This window comes from Propithecus coquereli, unplaced genomic scaffold, assembly GCF_000956105.1.
Source record: "Propithecus coquereli isolate 6110/MARCELLA unplaced genomic scaffold, Pcoq_1.0 Scaffold62, whole genome shotgun sequence".
Classification (NCBI taxonomy): Eukaryota; Metazoa; Chordata; class Mammalia; order Primates; family Indriidae; genus Propithecus; species Propithecus coquereli.
This window is the reverse complement of record NW_012152174.1, coordinates 209,042-233,709: the sequence shown is the minus strand read 5'-3', so window position 1 is coordinate 233,709 and position 24,668 is coordinate 209,042. Positions and strand designations below refer to the sequence as shown.

At 41.6% G+C, this 24,668-nt stretch overlaps 1 protein-coding gene across 1 annotated transcript in view; it reads right to left on the bottom strand.

Moving 5' to 3' along the window:
• The window catches only part of CAMK4 (calcium/calmodulin-dependent protein kinase IV), a 257,674-nt gene extending 234,683 nt beyond the window's left edge, over positions 1-22,991 (bottom strand). The window contains 1 exon segment of the mRNA XM_012659519.1: positions 22,726-22,991. Within this exon segment, the coding sequence (XP_012514973.1) occupies positions 22,726-22,886 (161 nt within the window). The 5' untranslated portion in view covers positions 22,887-22,991.
• Positions 22,992-24,668: the final 1,677 nt, after the last annotated feature.

The window sequence follows — 24,668 nt, the reverse complement described above, 5'->3', positions numbered from 1 at the left end:
TAATATTTTTATATATATCATATGTACATGCACACATAGATAGATAGATAGAATTGTTTCTGTTTTTCTCTGGTAGAACTCTGATAAAACATCCCAAGGAACTAATGTTTCATATAACTTTCCTTAGGAAACACAATAAGTTCCCATCTTCTACAGCAATAAAATCCTATCTTCTACAGCCTAACTATAACAAGATACCAGGAGCTATATGCTGGAACCCCACTTTATTTAAGGGATATAATAAATATTATTAATTGCTGCTCAGCATGATTCTACCAGCACGCCCCGCCCCCACCCCCATACACAAAAGTTAGGATTGCCAAAATCCTAAAAGTAGACTCCAACTGGCATAAATCAGGTGCCATAATCTCATCCCCTCTGTCTCTGATTTGTTCAGGTATGGTGGTAATCCAGGCCTAAATCAATTAATGCACACACATCCCCCGGACCAGGATGGTTGGTTTTGGTTTATTAAATAACAGAAGGAAGTAAAGACCCCTGCTGTCCTGGATGTTGATAGCTGGTTGCCAGAATTAGGACCCAAGCGACTACATCTTGCTACCATGAGGGAAACTGGTATAAAGGCAGAGCTAACACACCTAGAAAAGCAAAGCTGAAAGAAATGCAGAGAAAGAAATCTGTAGTCCAAGTCAAACTACATGTAAAACCTGAATAATCTCTAGACTTTATTTATTTGAGCCAATAAATCTTAAACTGCACTGTTTAAGAAGACCTGAGCTGGGGCCGGGCGCAGTGGCTTACGCCTGTAATCCTAGCACTCTGGGAGGCCGAGGCAGGCGGATTGTTTGAGCTCAGGGGTTCGAAACCAGCCTCAGCAAGAGCGAGACCCCGTCTCTACTAAAAATAGAAAGAACTTAATCGGACAACTAAAAATATATAGAAAAAATTAGCTGGGCATGGTGGCGCATGCCTGTAGTCCCAGCTATTCGGGAGGCTGGGCAGTAGGATTGGTTGAGCCCAGGAGTTTGAGGTTGCTGTGAGCTAGGCTGACTCCATGGCACTCTAGCCCGGGCAAAAGAGTGAGACTCTGTCTCAAAAAAAAAAAAAGAAGACCTGAGCTGGATTTCTTTCGGTGCTTCAGTATGTATCTATTAAAGTACACTTGCACATAAAGGAATCCTAACTCACAAAAGAGAACGTGGAAGAGGTAAAAACTGGGGATATAAGAATATAGAAAATCTTCTTGGCAATAGGGACTGGTCGGGGCAGCAGAAAAGGGAAAAAAGAAGTTTGTCAACACAAGTCTGGTGCTCCCCAGCCATCCTGATTATATGGAAGAATATGTTTGTATGGATGAACCTCACACATCAGCACTCCTTAAACATCTCTGAGGATTTGATAAAAGTCATGGTCACTCTCCTAGGAAAAATGCTTCCACACATAAAATTCAGCATCCAATTTCAGGAGCTTCATGCAGTCCTAAGACCTAGGCACAAAAGTCTATGAATCAAAGTTAGAAATCCCTGCTCTATATGGTGGCAGGAAAAACTGTTAACAGTGAGGCTTTTTATAAACAGATATAGAATAATAAAAATAGAAACATGCTTTGGTTGAACACAGGTTATATAAGTTATAGGCATTCGTGAGAGCCATATTCCTGAGGCTGATAACTTTGCTCACATGATTACGATAAACTCACCCAACAGAGTTTTGTGTAAGTTTTATTTACATCGGTAACTTTGACTATGAATGCTCAACATTCCACGGCACATAGAGCACAGCCATGGTTAAAGTTAAGGGAGTATTCGTCGTCGACAGATTCACAAGCAGTTGAGAGGTTTAAAAAATGAGATCAGAGAATCAGTTTGGGAGGTGGAAATCAAGTGGAATTCAATCGTCACTATTTAATAAAATTATGACAATAAAAACCAGATGGAAGGGGTCAGAGTAGAAGTTGTTTGAGAGAAATAAGAACACGGTAGTGCTGACTCACGTCAGAAGGTAGACCAAGAAATGAAGAAAAGATCTGGCATTAACTGTGTTAGTATATGCATTCTTCAGCACAACCTTAGGTATAGGCATGAGAAGAAAAGAAATATGACATTGTTGCAATTTTTCCCGTTATGATAAACAACTTCTGCCACTGTTATCAATAATAAATTAAAATAATTTTTCTTACCAGTTAAAACAATTTAAAACTTCATGTGATAGCCTATCACTGTAGTCAGTGAAATTACTGGGGTAAGGAAGAAAAAACAAGAATATGTATTTAATGCAAATCAGGCGCTGACAGCATTAATTGAAACTAAGGATAAATATCCAATATATTTCTCTTATAAATAACTTATGGAATCAATAGCGTCCCTAACTGTAAAAAAATAAGCTTGGCTCCATGACATGCTCAAGCCTCCATGTGCTTTTTCCAGCTCCTAAGTTCTATTGAATATTCTATTAATATATTAATCAGTCCATCTACTCAAGCATTCAATTTTCCTGGAGTCGGGAAGAACAAACAAAAAGGGATTTACTTTATGTTATATTTTAATATAAGCTGGCTTTTAAAAGTGGATGGTGCACTTGCATATTTGACCAGTTTCTTCAGTGAGATGTATAAGAATGGGCATCTCAGCCCCCAAATCACTCAGGAACAGGAACATAATGCAAACTGACATGCAGGCTGGAATTCTTAGATGTGATTCCAATACATCTGGGGGCAAAGGTTTTTTACGAGGTGAACACTGTCCAAAATGGGAGAGAAGTCAAGTGTAAAATATTATCCAATGTTTAATACTTTTTGTCGCATTTTAATTTTTAAGGCATATCCTCTGCAAAAAAAAGTAAACATAACATATAAGGTTGAAAATAGTGCAAATTTTAAAATCTGAGTGTGTGATAGCTTCTTTTTTTTTTTTTTTTTTTTTTTTGAGACAGAGTGTCGCTTTGTTGCCCTGGCTAGAGTGAGTGCCGTGGCGTCAGCCTAGCTCACAGCAACCTCAAACTCCTGGGCTCAAGCAATCCTTCTGCTTCAGCCTCCCGAGTAGCTGGGACTACAGGCATGCGCCACCATGCCCGGCTAATTTTTTCTATATATATATATATTTTTTAGTTGCCCAGATAATTTCTTTCTATGTTTTGGTAGAGACGGGGTCTCGCTCTTGCTCAGGCTGATCTAGAACTCCTGACCTTGAGCGATCCACCCACCTCGGCCTCCCAGAGTGCTAGGATTACAGGCGTGAGCCACCGCGCCCGGCCAGTAATAGCTTCTTGAACATAAGAAATTTTGTATTCTGAAATAATTCAGGAAACCGGTAGGAGAAAGAGCCAGAAATGGTTTAAGCCCAAGTTTCTGCAAATGGCAATTGTGAGGAAAAAAAGTGTGTCACAGCATCAAGGTTCTGGTTCTGTGTCTACTACCAACTAGCTCTGGAGTGCTGCAAAAGACAGATGATCTCTCTGTGCTTCAGCTTTTCCACCTGCATAAGGAAACGCTGGACTGGTTGATTTCTAGGGTGCTGTCCAGCTCTAAATTCCTGCAAAATCTAAGTCAGAATCTTGAGAATGAAGAAGATGTATGCATGCTTCAGTCTGGTAGATACAGGCCCAAGACACAATTGTGATACCTTCAGTGTGCTCACACTCTGAAGCTTGGCATACCCCAGCCGTGCCCCTTTTTAAACACAGGAGAGAAATATTGTCTATGCATTTCTCTCAGATATTTGCCTAAATCCTGCCTCATTCTCTGAAAAGGCTTCAAAAGGTGCAAAAAACAACACCACAAAAACCAAAATCAAAACAAACAAACCAAAAAAACTTCCAAAAAACCCAATAACAACAACAACAAAAAATATTGACAGAGAGGGGAATAGGAGACATCACCATCACAAGACTATGAAAACTCCCACTTAGGTTAACTCAGTCTTAATACAACCCAGCAGGCAGTCAACAGTTAAAAAAAAAATCTACCCCTTATGACAAAGATTCTTTGCTGGAACAAACTTTAGTCAGGCTCCTGAACCTTCTGCTAGGCCCATCTGTGCAATTCTTTATAAAATATTTTTGCAAGGACCTTGCTAAGTCAGTTTAGCAAGAACCCCCTACCCTCAATATCTGATCACACTTGAAATCTGATCAGGTTCCTTATCCTCCACCATTCCCCAAGTAATATGGGATGACCCTGGCCGCCTTCAGCAAGAATACTGTGAGGTTGGTTGAGCCAGAATCCCCCTTAACCCCGATGCTTCCTCTTAGTAATTTTCCATCCACTGTCCCTGCTCCTTGGCTATGAATTCCCACTTGATCATGCTGTCTTTGGAACTGGGCCCCAGCTCTCCCTTTTCCACTGCAAGACCCCATTGCAGTGGTCCCTGTATCTGTTTCAATGATCCTACATAAGAGCCTGCTTTACTGTGTTTAACAAATGTCATTGAATAATTTATTTTTAACATCTGCCAGGGCCTGTGGAGCACATGGGAACTAAAAAATCCTAGAGATGCTCCCAATCTGTATGTAGAGGCAGAGAGGCGCTAGCAGTAGTGCGCCAAACTGTAAAGGCAGAGTGGAAAGTTGCCTGCCTTCGAGCCAGGAGGGCCTTCCCTGAGATGACACCTGCCCTATCTTGTTTATGAAGTAGACAAGCGGGGCGTGGAGCAAGGGGAGGAAGTTTGCTACACACAGATGTGGGACATCACGACACATCCTAAGTGAGGAAAAACAGCTGAGGGGCTGGAGCCTGGGTGAGAACGCAGGCATGGTGAGCGTTAAGACAGGAAGAGCAACAGGAGCTGTTCTGAAAAGACCTACTGTCCCTGTAAAGGAGTTCCACATTCTGGATGGGATGGAAGATGTTAAAGGATTTTAGGCAGGGGAGTGACATAATCAAATTTGGCCTTAGGAAGGTCATCTGAACAGATGGGAAACGGATGCAATTAGAGATGAGATTTAAGATACGAGTGCAATAATCGAGGAAAGAGTTCCAAATGACTTAAACTAAAAGGACTAGTGGCCACAGAGAGGAGAGGAATGATTTAAAATATATTTAAGAGACAGAAATTGTACCTATTAGTCTTTATTGAATGTGTGCAATATATTAGGCATTATGCCAAGAACTTTATAATGCACTCTCTTACTGAATCTTCATAATAACATTATTAGGTTATTATACCTGTTCCAAAGCTCAGAAAAGATAAGTGACTTGCCCAGGGTCAGACACCTATCAATGGGGATAATACGTCTTATTAGTGGGGGTGAAGGACAAGTCCAGAATGCCTCCAGTGATTCTAGGTAGGGAGCCAAAGTGGATGGGGGTAACATTTACTAAAATGGGCTACACAAGTTGTTGGGGCTGTTGTTTGGGGTAAGTGGAAGATGGAGTTAGTTTTGAATAGCCGGCATCAAAGTTGCCAGTGTGATCTTCCAATGGAGAGTTCCAGCAGGTCAACCTAAATAAGGCCCATTCCTGCTATGAATTATGCACTGACAAGACACACACAGGGACAGTTATTGCCTAGGGTTGATCTACCTCTGTCAAGATGAAACAGATTTTCTGACTTCATGCTCTCCCTTTCAGCCCTCATCTCCAATATCCTCCATTGCCTGAGTGCAAGGTTCCAGGAACAGCTTCTCCTACCAGATTCAAAGCTTCTCACTAGTCAGTACATTTCCAGTTGCATGATTTATTGGCAGCAGTTTATTTTACAAAATTTGTGGAAAATTACTTAGGACATTCGATCATTTTCTATACATGCAAGAATTTATTGGCAATGAAATAACGCCTCAGCAATCTTCCTTAACAGATAACTATAAATAATATATGTAGATATCCCCTCACTCCAGACAGTGAAGTTTAAGCCCTCTCCCTCCCAAGGGTGGATTAGACTTAGTCACCCAGTTCAAGAGACTAGATAGAGTAAGGAAAGGGAAAAATAGCACTTGTACAGTGGAGGAATCTGACAAGTGACAGAGGTTAACATCACCAGAAATCTCATATGGCATCATGCACTCTCTGATATGACCTCACAAGGAGGGCACTTCTGTGGTATTCCTACCCAAAAGTCAGAACCCCGGTTAATCATTCAAAACAACAGAAAAACCCAAATTGGGGGATATTCTACAGGATACCTGACCAGTAGTGCTCAAGACTTTTAGGGTCAGGAAAAGCAAGGAAAGATGGAAAAACTGCCACAGATCAAGGAAAACAGGGCAACTAAACGCAATATGGTTGCCTAGATCGGACCCTGGAAGAGAAAGAGGATGTTAATGAAAAGCTGGTGAAATACTAATAAAGTCTGGAATTTAGTTAATAGCAAAAAAAAATCATAATTATTATCCAAAAATATGTTGTATGTACACAGATTTTTTGCTTAACAAATATAGCACATAATTTATCTTTTCTGTCTTTGCAGTAATCCTGTGAAAAGGATTTCATTTTACAGATGAGAAAAGTAAGGCTTGTGACAATTTAAAAGATTCTTCAGCAACCAAAATTGATAATTAAATAAAACTTTACTGAAATAAAAAACTTGAAAAAAAAAAAAAAAGATTCATCAGCAATAAACAGCTAATAGGTACCAGAGTTGGAATGTACCTTTACAACACCATGGTTGCCACTGGGGGCTCCATTAATATCTATTAAACTCATAGGTTTATTTTATGGGGGCTGCAGCCTTGCTTTTTATTCTCAGTGTTGCATCTTGGAATCAGAAGACATCTTGAGAAGGTTGGATATCTGATACCTTTCAATCTCTCCTTTTTCCTGAGAGCCATTCCAGAGTGAATACCCCTGCCCTGAATGACATTCAGGTAAGGCATTTCCTACATCATCTGGTCTCTATTTTCCCCCTTTTTTCCCTAGTCATGGGTACCTCATTAACAGATTTCTCAAAGTGTATTAATTTTTTATCTTAGGTGCTGCAAAGAAATCCCTTTACCAAAAAAGAGACTAAGACAATTAAAAGCAGCTACTAAAAAAATGTGCGATAAAACTGGAAATCAAACTTTATTTTTCCACTTAGGTACCAAGTTAGAGAAATACGTCTTCTAGGAATGGCTAATAGATAATGCCATCATTCAAATATAAGAAGCCTCTTCCATGTGATATATTTTTCTTCATGAGTGTACACAGACTAACAGATCCTTAAATGATCTCCAGAGCTCTGTTCTTTATTTCCGAATCACAGGCACGTTACAATAATTCGGGGTCTGGTTATTTAACTTCCCAGTGAAGGTTGCATCATTCTGAATAAAAAATTAACGAATCTATGACAAAGAGTTAAAGTTAGTGCAAATAAGAACTCGAAGCAACAAAAAGATTAATATTTTCTAATTTTAACACCCTTCTTAGAAGCAAACTGTAAAAATTTTACAGAAAGAGCCACCTACAGCAGTTATTTTAAACCAGCACAACTGTCCTTTTGTCAGCAAATGTGGAAAATCTTAAGGTTATATTACACATTCTTTTCAATATGTGAAATACAAAGAACAGTAGTCGAATATGTACAAATATTGCATGATGTTACTACCCTTTGGTAAAGGGGAAACTTAGCATCTCAGAAAACTTGCTCAAAAGTAGCAGCAGAAAATGACTAAGGCCTACTGCCAACACTTCTCCAGAGTCTTAGAATTTGAAGACGTCTTTGAGAGACAGTCATATCCAATCACCTACACTCTCTCCATCCTTACAGACAGCCAATCCAGAATTCATATCAATAATATCTAATGCTCACAGGACATTTACCATGTATAATGAATGCACTGACCTCATTTAATTATTATTATCTCCTCTTACAGATGAAGAACATGCGGCTCATCGAAAACCTGTCTAAGATGATACAGTTCATAAGTGGATAAACCAGGACTCTATTGTAGGTCTTTCTAACCCCAAAGCCTGTTCTTTTAATTTAATATTTTAAAATCTCCATAATTAAAACTCCCCTTTCTTGAATCACCTCATGCTTATGCAAAGTCATGCAGTAAACATCCCCATTTCAGTGTTGTATGTTAGCTATCATCAACCTAAGACACACAAAACTTATTCTTGGGAATTTAAAATTAAAGAGATAAAACTGACACCAACAGCCAGAGAAGACAACCTAGTGCTAAAGAAACACTGAACAGGTTTTTAAAAAAAAATCAGTAAAACCAAGCAAAACAATGGTAAATTAGCCCTCAGCTAATTGTAAGCATCACAGGTTTTTCAAAGTTGGAGACGGCATTTGGAATGAGCGGGTGAAAATGTGGTCAGAGACCCAGAGGAACACTGGGTTCTCGGTCCTGAGAGAGGTGCCCAAAGCGATCATGTGAGCTGTGCCAGAACGCGGATCCAAGTCCCGATGGAAACATATGACACTCAAGATGGGCCAAGTTTTATTTTTTAATAGTTGAGCTTCGAGTTGGCAACAAAAAAAATCCCGTGCCAGCTGCCGAGGAAATAATGCCCTGGGAGCTGGCAGGCGCTGGCCCTTGGAAAGCCAACAGGTATGGACGCACAGTGAGACACCAAGTGCTGGGAGGCAAAGGAGAGGAAGAGGGGCTGTGGCCACAGAAGAACTGTCCCAGTCTAGGGTCCGGCAAGGTGGCAGTATGCTAGGGAGCCCTACTCTTGTTTAAAAAAAGGGAGAAAGAAAAGAACAACTCAGAGTCCGCTCCAGCCATCCTAGACAGAGCAAATGAGAGGGCGACACTCCTTGTGAAGTGGGTCTCTGCCCTGCATTCCCCAACATGCGGGAGAAAAACAATGGTGGACACGTGGGAAAGAAGAACACATCACCTTCTTTAAACTCTAAAGTCAGACAGGTGCCAAACAGGGGAAGAGAGCCATAACAAAGTGCCATAGACTGGGTGGCTTAAACAGCAAACATTGATTTCTCACAGTTCTGCAGGCTGGAAGTCTGAGATCTGGTGCCAGCATGGACAGGTTCTGCTGAGAACTTGCCTCCTGGCTTGCAGATGGCTGCCTTGTTGTTGTGTCCTTACATGGCAGGGGGAGAGAGAGAGAGAGAGAGAGAGAGAGAGAGCGACAAGCTCTCTGGTGTCTCTTCTTCTAAGGGCACTAATCCCAACATGAGGGCCCCTCATCTAAACCTAAATATCATCATATTGGGGGTTAGGGCTTCAACATATGAATTTTAGGGAAACACAAACCCTCACTCCGTAAGGAGAGGGCAATACAAGGAAAATACAAGGTACATGGGCTCTGATGGGACAAAGGAAACAGAGAAATCAGGAAGGGACAGACATGCTTGTAAACTGGACTCGGGAAACAGGAAGCGGAGCTGGTGAGGAGTGGCCTTCCTTCCGCCCCGCCGCCCTGTCTCTGCCCCTCTTCTCCCCACCCACCGTTTCCTTTCACCACACTCCCCTGGCCTCTGGTTGTCAAAATAAAGATGGAAACATACACATTTTTCAGAATAATCATTTTGACAGTGCATAAAAATCACAAACATAAATTTAATAACCCTACTTGGAAGTTAAGTCAAGCAGTGATTTATTTTTTTGATCAAAGAATTAAACAGCTCAATAGATGGCTTTTAAATAATACCCCCCAATAAAGACAGACATAGAACAGACTCTTTCTGCTCTTATCTCACTCATGACCCACCCTCTCCTTAGCTCCTCCTTCCCCACCCGTGCTCAAGGCAGGACTATGTCACACAACCATGTGACTGGATATTGCTAATTGGTTACACGGCCACAGAGGGGTCATAAGTCAAGCATTTTAAAAAGAATGATTCCTTTTAAAAACAAAACTCAATGGGTGGGGAGAGCCTGAAAACACACCTTCTTGCTAAAGTCTATCCTAGATATCCACAATTATTGCCAGCATTTGAATGGTTCACTAAAGGAAGTAAAAATGAGCAAATATAACAATGAGTGCATGTTTCTAAAAAAAAGGAAAAGCATTTTAAAAGCACAAAATAAGAATAAAATTTATTCAAGGATCCTCCAGCACATTTAAAAAGCCTTGGGAGCTTAGAGCCCTACTTACTCCAAAAGCTGTTCTGTCTCCCGAACACAAGTAAAGAACGTAATCGCCCAGAGAATTTAACTGGAAGAAAACACAGATGAGCAGGTGCTTGAGGACAGACGGGACCTTAGAAGTGGATGACTGAATCACAGAAGGGGACAGTATTCCCATCATTCAGAGATGGGGCCCTTTAAGACAGAGTAGACTGATAAAAGACCAGAGCTCCTTGAGTTCAAAACGACTTTCAATTGTGGAAGCCTCACTGGTGAAACCGACTCACTACTCGACAAATATTTAGAGTGCTCACTATGTACCAGGCATTGCTTTCAGTGCTGGGAACACAGCAGTGAACAAAGCCAGACCCTCAACGGCTTGCATTCTAGGGAGAGGAAGGCAGGCGTTCAGCAGGTAATTTCACAGTATGCTGGTTTAGCAGGGGGTTGCTATAGGGAAAACGTCCTAAAAAAAGAGATTTAAGTCCTGCTTGTTATCCTGCAACTAATCCTCTGATGTTCTCCTCTTCACATGATATTCCACAAACATTTATTAAGCACTTACTGGGGGCAGGCATTCGTTGGAAGGATGGGCTTAGTAGTGGGGATGAAAGATGGGTTTGCCCAAGTAGCAAAGGTTCTGGTGCTGAAGACCACAAGGCATTTACCTGTAATACCATAAACATTAGAGGTGGGCATGTATGAAATGATATGAGAGCAGGGAAGTGAGAGAGATTAAGACTGCCCCAGAGGGATTGCAGGAGAGGAGCATTTCAGGCCAAGGGAGCTTCATTCACAGCACCATAGAGATATGAGGGGCCCTGAGGAGCCCGTGCGGCCAAGGTCGGGGAGAGCGGAAAGTGCATGGATGCAGGAGTCTCAAAAACCTGGGCTTGAATCTCAGCTCTGCTCCCCTCCACCTGGCTGGGAGTGCTTGGACAAGCTGCTTCACCATTCAGAGCCTCAGCTTCCTCATCTGTAAAACGGTGCTGGTGACAAACACCCAGCAGTATTCTTGAAATAATTAGCAATATACATAGACAGTAGAACCACATCAAGCTCCTGGTAAACATCCTGGGATGGTGATCAGGGGGAGAAGGGGTGGGGAATGAGGCTGGTTGAGGTCAGATTGCTAACAAGGCTGTATGAGCTGCACTAATCAGGTATTTACCCTATCAATACCCAGTTCAGGATCATCATCCCCTGCCTCCCACCTTGTGGCCTGTCTGGGGAATGATATTAAATTTACGTGCCGGGTATGGAGTTCAGTGTTTTGCAAATGTGATCTCCTTTAATTGTCACAGCTACCCTGTGGGGAACACACTAGCACAGTCTTCGCTTTCCCAGTGAGGCTGAGTGAGGTTCAGCTGGATGCCCAAAAACAAAGATGGCCAGCTGTCAAGTAGCAATTTTATCCTGCCTGTTCCAGCCTCAGTCCCTGCCCTGCTCAGCTGTCCTTCTTCACCCCCACCGATTCAACTGTCTAGAACAGCCACCCCCACCCCAGGGCCATCCTGAGTAGCTGCCTCGCCCACCTCTGCCCTGGGAGGGCAGCTCCCTGAGGCTCACGCTCCTCCTCCACCTGCCTGCTCAGCCTGGCACTGCACTCTGCTGCCCTCGCCTGGCCAGGGCTCCCCAACAGCCTCAGTTCAGTCCTGACATTGCATTGCCTGCTACCTCAACATTGTAAAGAACTGTAGCGGTTTGCTGGAGATTATCGGTATTATAATTTGCTCAGGTTTCCACTTCACTAATGTGGCATCCATACATATGACAAGCTCTGTTTATTACGTTCTTAGTTACAGGCTGCACTCAGGAGAGCTCACCAGTTTACCTCATTGAACATTTTTATTAGCTTACATGTTCACATTGAGGGGAAAAGGAAAGGAAGGATCTAGAGTCCCAAAGGAGCCACTAAAAATGTTTCCATTCACAGAAGAAATCTTTAGAGGCCTATTATAACTGAACACCCTAGGCCAGGCTGATTTATTGAATTATATATTTTGAATTTGGTCACATTTAATAGCATAGTCTCATTTTCTCAGTGGTTGTTCTGATAGAGAGCTTTGAAAAAAACGTAAGATTCACTTGAATGAATAGGTAGCAGTATATTTAAATCCTGGTAAAGACTAAACGTGGAACAGTTGTTACAACTAAGAAACAATTTTGTGTGTCTGTTAATGTCCCAAATGGAAGGTAGTCACTTAGTAAGTTAGAGTAGTCACTAATTGTCCCTTCAATATAGTGCCATAAGGTGGATCAAGCTTGACAAGTGTAAAATTCTGCACAATGAAAAACAAAATGCAAGCAAAGGTCCCTATCCAATAGTCTATAAGGACACAAAATGGGGAGAAATCATCCAGATACTGCATCATAGATAACAATAAATGTGTGAACACAATGACATTTACAGATTCACTATCCCCTCCTCTTCTATGTTCTGGTTGGTAATACTAGTCAAGTTCTGTCTACAGTCGTGACATAAATCAAAGAAAGTACACTTTAAATAAAGAATGCTATGACAAACTAGTAGAGGAAACAGGTAAGAACATGTCATATCCATTACCTTTTTTAGAGACTATTCTAATCAGAGAGTGGTTTCAAATCTAAGTCTCTTTTTTTCCTAAGAGATATTTTTGTACCTGGTGAATTTTTCAACCAAATCACCCTGAAGCATGACTTAACAAATAAGTGACAATGCATTTATTAACAGGGTTAAATTCAACATCCTGGCACTAATGCCCATAACTCTTCAAGCACTGCCCTCAAAACACTTTAGGTCAATGCCTTTAGCTGCCTAAGCAAGCAGTTGGCAAAATTTGTCATGAGGTACATTAGTTATATTAAAATTGAGATTCTTGTCAATAAATTTTGAAACACTCCACTTGTCTCCTTTGTTCTCCTCTAAACTCTATGACCACTGATCTTTCTTGTTCAACCCGAAATTCATTCAACCCTCTGCCTGATGAGTGCAAGCTGTATTCCTTTATTCTTTTTCTATTTTCTTCTGTGTGACTTTTTTGGTTACAACGGCAGTAAGTTCTTATCAAAACCTTTCATCAAGTAGTCTTGAAATGCATAACAAGTGCACATATGTACCCACTTCCCCTTTGTGCACAAAGACACATCTTGCAATATGATTTCTTTTTCGTTTGCATTTTGATCTATGTATCTGCTTTAAACTCATTTTCATAAAGTAGAATGTTTACTAAATATAAGTAGTTTATTCAGTATCCACTTATAACTACCATTCTTTGACCCATGCTCCTAAATTGTGTACACTAATCTATCTATTGATGCTATACGTGTGCTACTGACCCAATATATAATGTGCTTTTTAAAACACCCCAAAACAAAAATAAAAAGCAAAAAAAAAAAAAAAGATTATGTACTACTTCCTTCTGGCATCCCATTGTATTACACACCCTTTGGATAAGGACATCCCACTTTAGAAACCTCTTGTTTAGTTCAAATATGAGTGGCTGATTTTGTTTAGTTCTAAAGTCTATTCAATAAAAAAGGAATAATTCTATTTTTTCAGAAGATTGCTTATTTGAACAGGGTCCCAATTTAAAGGACCTTAATTATTCCATCTGAGATATATGCACAGCTTATAAAAGGATTATTCAACACAAAGATAATATACAGAAAAATTAAACTTTACTAGTTAGAGGTAAATCTTTTATCAATAGTTTATCTAGCATATTATTCTCACCCCAAATATAATAAAGATCAACTTGAAACCTATTCATTATGTACAAAACAAATTACCCACCCATAGTCTTTGGATATGAACACTGATCACGGCATGGAAATTTAACTTAAACACACTTCAGGTAAAACTTTTTCATTTTCAAAAACATTGTATGAAGTAAACATCAATCATACAGTCAATACCAGGTAAAAATAAAAAAGGAAGAATGAAAACAGATGAATGGAACAGAACTAGTCAACATGCTACACAAGTTAGAACTGTTAACTGCAGCAGTTTCAGTAGATCTAGAAAAAGAATGAGTATGCATTTAAAGGATGTGCTCAGCTGGAAAACTAATATCAGGTTGACATTTTCAAAGTGAAAAAGAGATTCGAGGCGGTTTCTTGAATAATTGAAGTTTTGATGTCATTTTAACTTGAAATTCTCACGCAACTGAGGAGGAACAGAATTTTAGCTGGATTGGTCTAGGTTAGCAAACCATGGGCCAAATCTAGCAGCTGCTTGATTTTGTGCAGTCTGCAATCTAAGAACAATTTTTAAATTTTGAAATGGTTTTTAAAAATCAAAAGAAGAATATCATTTTTTGATGGAAAAATGATATAAAATTCAAATTTCACTGTCATAAATAATCTTCCACTGGAAGACAGCAATGTGCATTTGTCCGTGTGTTGTATATGCCCGGTTTCACTCAGCCATGGCAGAGTTGAGGGTTTCAACAGAGACAAAGGGGGCCCCAAAGCCTAAAATATTTACTGGCTTTCCTTTTGCTGGCTCTTTACCTGGTGTAAGCAACTGATCTCCATCCCACACTTCCCCTTTCTTATCTAGTCGCAGGATATGGGAGGATTTTTCTTTCTTTTGTTTTTAAACCAACATAGTAAGTTTTCTCTTACCCAGCCCCATGTTTTATACAGATTAGAGGTTAGTGGCAAGTTCTGTGTCCCACAACCTCAGCCCAAGACGCAGATGCTTCTGTAGCCACCTATCGCTCTCATAATAATTACATTATCTACAATCTAGGTTTCCAAGTGACGTAGACGCATCCTTTTTTTTTTCTTTTTTACAGGCCATCTTTGGTCTGGTATTACCTTACCCTGCTAACCTTATCCGCCATTGCAATGTCCATGCTTTGTAAATTTTGCAAAATAAAATGTACATCCTGCATTTATCTGCCATTTTTTGCCCCTCCTTAGAATGTACTCTCCGCCTGGCATGCCCTTTGCCAGAGATCTACCTGCTAAAATCCTGCCAAACTTCAGGTCCCCTCCACCCCCGTGAAGACATCCCGGTCCTCTCAGTAAGAACTATCATTCTGTCATAAGGACTGCTGTGGTTATATCTCTGTCGCATGTTAGTTTCATTTATTTGTTTATTTATGTATTCATTTATCTTGTATTAGATTTATTGTTGATGCCTTATTATCAGTACCCCATATACTTGGAGGCCAAAGAGCGTTTTATTCATGATATTCATCCACACTCTAGCCCCTCACTCTGCCAACACACATCGTCTAGGTCATAATCATTCAAAAGGTCAGACCTATAACCTAGAGAACTTTATGTGGCACAAAGGCATGGAATTAAATAACAAAAAATAAAAAAAAATGGGAACATCCTTCTTTCGATTATCTTTCAATCATTCTGATTACATCAAGAAGAAAACCTCAATTTGTGCTATTATGGTTTTAACCCTGCTAATCTTTGATAATCTCTCTTTTTAACAAAAAGAACAATCCTCAGACATACAGCCTTATGCAGGGAAGCATTTCTAGCTACAATTTAATAAAAATGCTGTGTTTCATTGCAATTTATTTTTACAATTTGCTTCTATGTATGGCATATACAATTTGCTTTTATTTGTGGTTTTTCAATTTAGTGAAAATAAGTATTCTTTGTAAGTAAATTTAAGTTAAAAATAAAGGGATTTAAACAAAACTACTAAGCAAACTATAGCACAGGTGGTATGCATATATGACAGAAATCATATATGCATATATGGCATTACATAGAAATGGGAGAAACATTTGGTTGTAGCAGATACTCGGTAAAGCCAAATGAACTTAATCTATCAACCTCCCTGTTGTTTACTGTCTACGTAACTGAAAGAAAACCACGTAAAAGACTAGTTCAAGAGAATGGTTCTCAACAGGGGAGGAGGGTGACATTTGACAATGTTTAGAGACAGTTTTGGCTGTCACAACTTGGTGAGGGGGCTTGCTACTGGTATCTAGTGGGTAGAGATCAGGGACACGGCTACCCATCCTACAGTGCACAGGACAGCCCCCACAACAAGGAATTATCTAGCCCAGAGTGTCTACAGTGCCTAGGTTGAATAACTCTGCTCTAAGAGAAAAGAGAAAGATCTACCGTTTACCCATCATTATAAATCACCCTCTCTCCAGACACTGTTCCTTTCCTTATTTGGTCTTTGTCACTGATAAGATAACGACTGGGGAAAACCTCTGACCTAAACCTTTCACTATTTTACATCACCCAATCAACCACTGCCCTCTATTTGCAATTAGAATAAAGAAAACGAACTGTATGGAAGGGTCTACATCCTTTATGTGCTAACACTATGCCAGAAATATTTAGATCCAACTTCCTAATTGAACCACTGGAGTTATGAAATCGTCAGATGATCCTGAACTACAAATAGATGAAAGAAGAATCAAGGTAAAGATTGATATAATTTGAGTAAAACCTTGACTCTGGCTGCTATTGATTTCATGAAAAGTTATTCTTTGGCCTGAATTATATGGTTCTTTGACTCAAGGAAACACCATATTTTGCAGAATGAACTTGACCTTGAAATTTTAAAACATCAATATTCTTTTTATTAGATATGTAGCTTTACCAAAAGAGAGTTTTAAATAAAACAACAAACTACTTTTTCATCCAGGCAGGACAAAAAAAAAAAAAAAACTACTACCAGTAGTTGAAACAATTTACTTGGCTAACACTCAGTACTTTGTTCTTGAATGTATTACTGCAAACACATAACCCACACATATATGTCTGAGGGTAAAGTGTTTACAAGAAAATCCTTTGAAGCTATTTTGTGGTTAGTGTTTTTCTTCTCTTTCTCTCTCTCTCTCCCCTCCCTTCTCTTTTTTCAAGTCAAGTTCTCCAGAACAGTTTAGAAGCAGACAGCACCTGTGTGTGTTTTTCTCCAAAATCTGGATTTATTTTTAACCTTGTAACAGTATTTAACATGGAAAAATTGTGTGTTCTTAAAACAATGATGATCTCATAGTCTTCACTTGACTTTAAGGTCCCTTCCAATGAATACATTTCCAAATCTAGCATTTACTATGTATGCATTAACTTTAGGGTTGGTATAGCTTGGAGGCATTTCATGTCTTTAAAGTCAACTCGATTTAACTCCTAATTCTGCTATGCCTGTGGTAAAGTGATAGTGAAGGTGAAACTGAATCCCTTTCATTTCAGAACCACAAAACACTCTGCCAACAGAAAAGTGGCATTATTGTCGACACCTACAAGCTACAGAAGTGGCAGTTATCAATACTCCCACTGTGAAGAAAGAAAACCAATACCAAGTGAGATTAGGGTTATGGTCACACAAGTTTCAGGGAGAAGATAAACAGATTATAATATTTCTCTTACCCTGAGGTCATTAGAACCAAGATCACCACAATGCCAAGAGCAACAGGGACCAAAATCTCAAAGAAGAGGCAGGGGGTGCACCTGCTGTGCCTAGCCCCTTAACTATGGCTGATTCATTCTCTTTCAAATCATTTGTTGAACACCTGCTAGGCACTATGCACTGTGCTAGGCATGAGCACATAATAGTGAACAAGCCAAACCCACAGACTCTGCCTTCTGGAAGATTACAGTCAGTGCTCCTGTGAAGAGCCTGCACAGCCCCAGTTTGTATTCTTCCACTTGCAATTCCACCCTGTGCCTGAGTCGACTGCCTGAGAAATGAATCGGATGCACAGAGAACAAGACAGGGACTGAACAGGTGTATTTTTAATTCCTAGTCAGAGAAAAAAAATACTATCCCCAAAGAGCACAAGCTGCTTAAGTGCAGTGTGTGTAGTAGGAGACCAGTAGCCAGCAGCACACCTGGACAAGCTGTGGGGCCTTAACGCCCAGGGTAAGGGAAAAACCAAGGTTATTTCAGTACTGGCCAAGAGAATGGCTTAAGAAGTGGGTTGACCAAAGAGAAGGAAGGGGGAAGGAAAAAGGGAGGATCTGTTTCTTCATCAGCTGTGCTGTGGGCTGAATTGTGTCCCCTCAAAATTCATATTTTGAAGCCCTACCCTGAAATGTAATGATATTTGTAGGTGAGGGCTTTGGGAGGTCATTATTAATATGTTTAGGATGAGGTCATGAGGGTGGGACTCCCATGATGGGATTAGTGTCCTTGTAAGAAGAGACACCTGAGAGCTCGGTTTCTCTCTCTCTTCCTCCCCCTCTCTGCCTTGTGAGGACACAGCAAGAAGACAGCCACCTATCTGCAAGACAGGAAGAAACCCTTTACTGAGGGAATGAGTTGGCTGGTACCTTGCTCTTGGACATCCTGGCCTCCAGAGCTGTGAGAAATAAAAGTTATTTGTTTAAGCCACCTAGTCTATGATATTTTGTTATATTGACCAGAGCCAAGAGCACTAACACAAGCCAAGAGCACTGGTTGAAGCTCTTTTCTTAGAAAATGCACACTTCTCACGTTTCCTTATAGGAAGCATTGCTGACAATTATCTAGTGCCAGAATTATGCATTTCTGTGTAGAATATACCACTTCTCGGGCCTCTGAGTTCCTCCTCTACACAGTGAAGGTGCTCCCAGTATGAGCCCATTGCCCCCTCAGTCAATTCAGGTTACTGTGTGCAAGCAAACTTTGGGGAGATACCAGAGTTTTTCCAGATTGTTTAGAAGAGGAAACCCAATAATGAGTTGGAGGCAAAGATAGGAGGATTCTCCTCTACAGAGCTGTGCCAAATGGACACCACCCAATGTTGCCAATTGGTCTGCAGGGCTTTTTAAAAAGAAGTCTGCCTCATAGTTTAATCTGTCATACGCAGATTTATGGCCTAAAACAGCACTTTTTAAACTGAGTCACAACCCATTAATGGGATGTGAAATCAAATGGGTTTAGCCAGTATTTTTTTAATGAAAATAAAATCAAACAACATAACATAAAATATTAGAGTGTATAGTTGGTAATAAGAATAGACATTGTTTTAAGAAATTGTTTCTGCTTTATACGCACACATACACGTACATGTCTCACTATCTAAATCTATTTGGTTCCTAAGCAATCATATATATATAGCAAAGGATCCTATATAATTATGGTCCAACTGATTTGCCACATAAATACATTTTTTAAATTATGAATCAGATTGGGGGTGGTACCCAAAGTCACTAGCCTGAAGAAACTAGAGGAAGTGGAATGGAAGTTTTTTAAAAAGTGATCCCAAAATAGTTTAACACACTCTTCTTTTGTCCTAATTATCTTTCATTTGGTTTCCCTGGATTTCTGTGTCTGAGAATACTTCTGGCTTTGTTATAAACATTATATCTGGCGTAATAGGCAGAAACAAAAGGTGGGGCACAACTAAAAAAAGGGCACGTTTGCATGCACAGGGTCAAACCTGCACCACAGAGCAGGCCAGGCCAATTCCTGCCATTCCATGTGCCAAACCTCTGGACAGAATCTGGATGGGAGGCGAGCTCCCCTCTCCCTTGGAAAAGCCTTTACAATGCTAGTTTCTCAAATCACTGGGCAAAAGACCAACTGCTCTCCAGGATATAGAGCCCTGAATAGGATCATGGCCAATTCCTATGTTTAAGTAAAGCTGAATTTACTGGTGTATCATGATTTTTGTAAACTTTCTGACAAATTCTATAAATAACACAGTATTTTCAAATGTGATTTTAGAAAATTAGTTTGCCTGATACTCTTAAATAGCCCCTCCACCCTGACCCCTTCCCCCCGCCCAAAGAAAAACAAAGTTATCACATCTGCCCTGGTCTGAATGTCAGAATGTCCATCCGCTGCCAGCACCTGCCTGCAGGTGGGTATAGCCTTGGAAATTTAGCTCCCCTCAAGTTCCCAAACACATGCTAAAGGTGTGTTGCCCCGGTTGCCATCAGTAGTCACTAGTTTACAAAAGATAATTGTAATGGAGGAACCAAGAAATCACTAAATCTGGAGGGGACTATCTCCACCCTAAAGCTAACCACAATAGTAGAGGCACACCAGAGGCACTGTTCTCTTAGCATGTTTATAACAACTATGTGACTGATGAATTAAATGTTTTGGCCTTAGAGGCACCCTGGCAGGCAGATCTCACAAGGCTGAGAGTAAAGACTTGAAACCAATTAACTGTACTCAACTCGATCACTAGTATAGGAAGGAAAAGGACTTTTGTCAGTCAATACCTACGATGATAATTCTATTGTATTCTCTGGCCTTATAAATTCTTAATAATTATATCTGGAATACTAATTGCTTTATGTTCTGGGTTTATTTTGTTGAAACAAATCTGATAACGAAGTGATGATATTTCTCAAAGTCTCAGTCAAATAGAGTAAGTAAGCATGCATCTCGCCAGTGCTGCCACCTACAAAGAACTTACCTAACAGTACACATCACTGCTGAAAAACAGAGTGGAAGTAAGAATTTTTAGCTTTTTTTCTCAAAGTATTCTAATTCTGTGGTCTTTTAAAGTAATCAAAAGACTAGATAGTAGTAGAGCAAGTATCTTAGTAGTGTACTCATAGTCCCGATTTATGATGGTTCGACTTATGATTTTTCTGCTTGACACTGGTGCGAAAGTGATACACATTCAGTAGAAACCACACTTCAAATTTTGAATTTTGATCTTTTCCTGGGCTAGAAATATGCGGTAGGATGCTGTCTCCAGTGCTGGGAAGCAACAGTGAACCTCAGTTCCCAGTCACGCAATCACAAAGGTAAACAGCCAGTACTCTACAGCATACTGTGTTGCCAGTGTTTTTTGAGTATTGTGTTTTGTGTTTGTGCATCTCTTCAAGTCTAAAAAATGCCCATCTGTGCACAGTATTTAAAACTTTATTAAAAAATAAACTTCTTCTTAGATAATTTTGTCCATCTGTAGGCTAATGTACGTCTTCAGAGCATGTTTAAGGTAGGTTAGGCTAAGCTATGATGTTTGTTAGGTTAAGTGTATTGAACGCATTTTCAGCTTATAGTATTTTCAACTTGCAATGGGTTTATCGGGATGTACCCCCATCATAAGTTGAGAAGCATCTATATAATTGATTCATATTTATTCTCAAAAATTTATTTCAACATGTAACACCAAACTTAAAATAAATACTTCAAATTTCTTAGGTTTTTGTCCTGTGAAGTCTATCATCCCATATGTGTGTGTAATTGGCAGTTTATTTTTTTCTATACACTTTCCCATTCCTCAAATTAAAAAAAAAAAAATTCTCAAGTTTCCTGATGGTGAAGCTTATTCATAAAGACAATGCGTGTTGACAATAAGTCAGCTTATTAGAGGCATCTGGGGTAAATGTCACTCAGAAAGCAGATTTGCTGCTGGGACAGTCCCTGCAGCAGCACCAGGCACTTCCTCGACTATGTGGCAGTTTCTGAAACACCACGTAAACAATTTTGAGTAGATTATCTCTTTAATCAGAAATTTACACTGCTCCACGGCAGCACATCATACAATTATTATAGGTTTTGAATCTTACAAAAAGAGACATCATTGTCATTTCATTTCAACCTACATACAACAGATCTTCAAATGAATATTAAAAAACTTCATGAAGAATGGAGGTTTATGTATCAAATATTTTGAAACATTTTTAAACAGTGACAAATTATTAAATTTTCATTCAGAAGTTCTGCCTTTTTTACACTCCTTCTATACTCAACAAACCTTTAATTGTAATAGCAAATTGGGGGGGTGGGCAGTGATCCTTACACCTTTCCACTAAGTACCAACATCTAGAATCCTTCTCTGTGATCTCCAGTGGTATTAAAAAAAAGAAAAGAAAAGAAATGGCTGTTAGTTAAACTATTTCCAGGAAAAAGAGAATGGAAAATGAAATTGCAAAGAAGTAGTAAGTACAGAAGCTGCAACTTGTCAACAGTTGAAATTACATCTTCAGATTCCCTATAAGAAACAGCCTAGATCTAAAATGAGCATTGAGAACAATTCTCTTTACCTATGAGAGAAAGAAAGAAAGAAAAGAAAAGAAGGAAAGTAAAGAAGGAAAAAAGGAAGGAAGGGAAAGAAAAAACTAATTTTCAATGGATAAAAATATGAGAACATATGGAATCATTTACAAGGCCAGACTGCTACCTGTTTGGATCTTCAGAGAAGGGATGAGAGGCATTTCTGCAACCCTAGGGAGAGGGTTTTTTGCATACCTAATTTAAACAAATCTCTCTAGCACATGAAAGAAGAGCAGCAGAACTCTTCTCACTAATTATCACTGCCTGGACTCCATATCCATATGCTGCTTCTCTTTAAAGCCACACTAGTTCATTATTCTGCCTTCAACTCTCTTAAATGATTCATTTCCCCCTTCACTCCTGAGCAGACTCTGCAGGGAAGCTAGTATTTAAGTTTAATTCCTAGTGCCACTTGCTTTGGAGAGCTTGACGAGGGGAAGGAGGAGGAATCTAATTTAATAATTCTGTCATGATTCGGAGGGGCAGCCTCCGCCCCCACCCCAAAAAATAACTAGACAAACAGGACCCTTTGGCAAGCTATAATCGTGAGCAAAGACAGCAATTGGGAAAGCAGGGCCCACGTGCGGTGGGAGCTATCACCCGAGGGAAGTGGCAGCCTGAGACGAGGAGGGAGGGCGGGGGAGTCCGGCTGATCCTAGCAGCTGCACCGGCCTAGGCGCCCTGGGGGGGCCCAAGTCGCACCTGAATGAAGGTTAGCTCTCTCCCAGGCACTCACTGGGCGGGGAGAAGTAGAAGGGCAGGGGGGACGGCTTCCACATCCTAGGGAGCTGTCACTGCGAGAGGGTCAATCCCCAGTGCCTGCCGAGGGCTTCCCCAGCCCGAGCCCGCGCGCAGGGCGCCTCCTGGTGCAGGGCGCCCGCCGCCCCCCGCCTTACCGTCCCAGCTCCGACTCCACCTCGAAGAAATCGCTCAGAGCATCTCTGTTGGAGCCGTCGATCCAGTAATCCGGGACGAGGCTCCCCGCCCCTGGGGCCGCACTGGCGGTGCCCGATGAGCAGGACGAGGCGGAGCAGGAGGGCACCGTGACTTTGAGCATCTTCGCAGCGGGACTCCGGAAGCCGCCGCAGCTGTCGCCTCGTGCGCCGCCGCCGCTGCCGGAGCGAGAAGCCCGGCCGCCCGCCGCCGCCTGCGAACGCAGGAGCCAGAGAGAGGCGGCGTCCTTCACACACGCACACACCCACCGCCGCCGCTCCCCGGCGCCGCCGCGCTCCGGCCGCAGCTCGCCTCCCGCGCGCGCGGCGCTGGAAGCAGGGTGGGCGGAGAAGGGGCTGAGCAACTGCGAGAGGGTGTGAGGGCGAACCCGGAGTCACCGCCAGCCCGGGAGAGGCGAGGCGGAGGCGCCGCAGAGCACAGAGCCGCCCTCCCCCTTCGCTCCTTCCCTCCCCACCGCCTTTCCTCCTCGCGCCCAGCCTCTCCAGCCCCCTCCCTTTTTCCTTTCTCCCGCCCAGGCCGTGGCTGCGGCAGGGCGGGCTAGGGCGGCTCCGGATGCCAGAGCTCCGGGAAGACACCGGGACCAGAGCATCATCCCACGCGCCCTCCCGCGGGAGCCTGGAAGGAGACCGCGCGCGGTGGGACGCTCGCTGCGGGAGTGGCGGGCGCTCGGCGCACGCGGGGAGCACATGCGTCCGAGCGGCCCGGCGTGTGGTGAGAAAGGGACCTGGGGTGCTGGCGCAACTCATCCCTCCTGGAGCGCGTCTCAGTGGCGAGTTCCTTCCTTCTAGCACCCGCTATCCAGCCACCCCTTGTTCGTCCCTCTGTCAAAGCTCGTATTGGTGGCTGCGAGTGTGTCCTGTGGTCGCCAATCCCCCAGGGCTCCTGTGCCCGGACCCAGTGAAAGCTGGAGAGAAAGGAAGCGCCGAGGTCCACGCCGACCTGACTCACCTTTGAGGGAAGTGTTCAGTTGGAACAGATGCTGTTGCTGCTGCTGGTGGCACTGCCTCCTCTGGCGCTGCTGGAGCTCCTGTAAGGGTGGATACTTGGCCGTGTGGAGTTCAGTCTCAGCATCTGAAGGCCAGCGACAGAAGTGGCTCTGAGAATTACAGGTCTGGAAGGGCCCTCTGGAAGCCGACTAGTGAAACCCTCTGCCTGAAGGCAGGACCTGTCATCATTCGTGACAGAGAAGATTGCTACATTTAAAGCTCTTTTCTCTTCCCAAGAGATGTATCCCATCATAAGCATTCTAACGTTCGTCCATCAACTGTCATGACTATTTTTCTAAGCATTGGTTAAATATACATCACTTATACTTCTACCCTTGAACTTTTTTCTTTTCAGACAACTATTACATCACAGCTCATTTCTGGCTAAATAAGGAGCAGGAACCCGTGGTGTCAAAGCCACATGTGGTCCTCCAGATGCCCAAGTGTGGCCCCTCAACTGAATCCAAACTTCACAGTACTAATCCCTTTGTTAAAAGGATTTGTTCTATAAAATTGGGATTCAGTCAACAGGCCACACTCATAGATCTAGAAGGCCACATGTGGCCCCAAGGCTGCAGGTAAATATTACTTTTAGTCTATTTTTTCTCTGACTTTCCTCCAACATGCACAAGACTCTTCCTTTTAAGTCTCCATTCCTGATAACACCAGTCATAAATATGGCCCAATATCTTCATCGAATTTATTGGTTTATTTTTAGAACTTTCCTCCTTCATTGGTGAGCTAAATCAAAAAAATACAGTCAAATATTTATAGAAATGTGACTCCTAGTTGGAGTCACATTTCCTAATTGGAAATTGAAAATAAATACAGTCATATATCCCTTAATGATGGGGATACTTTCTGAGAAATGCTTCCGTAGTGGATTTAGTCGTTGTGTC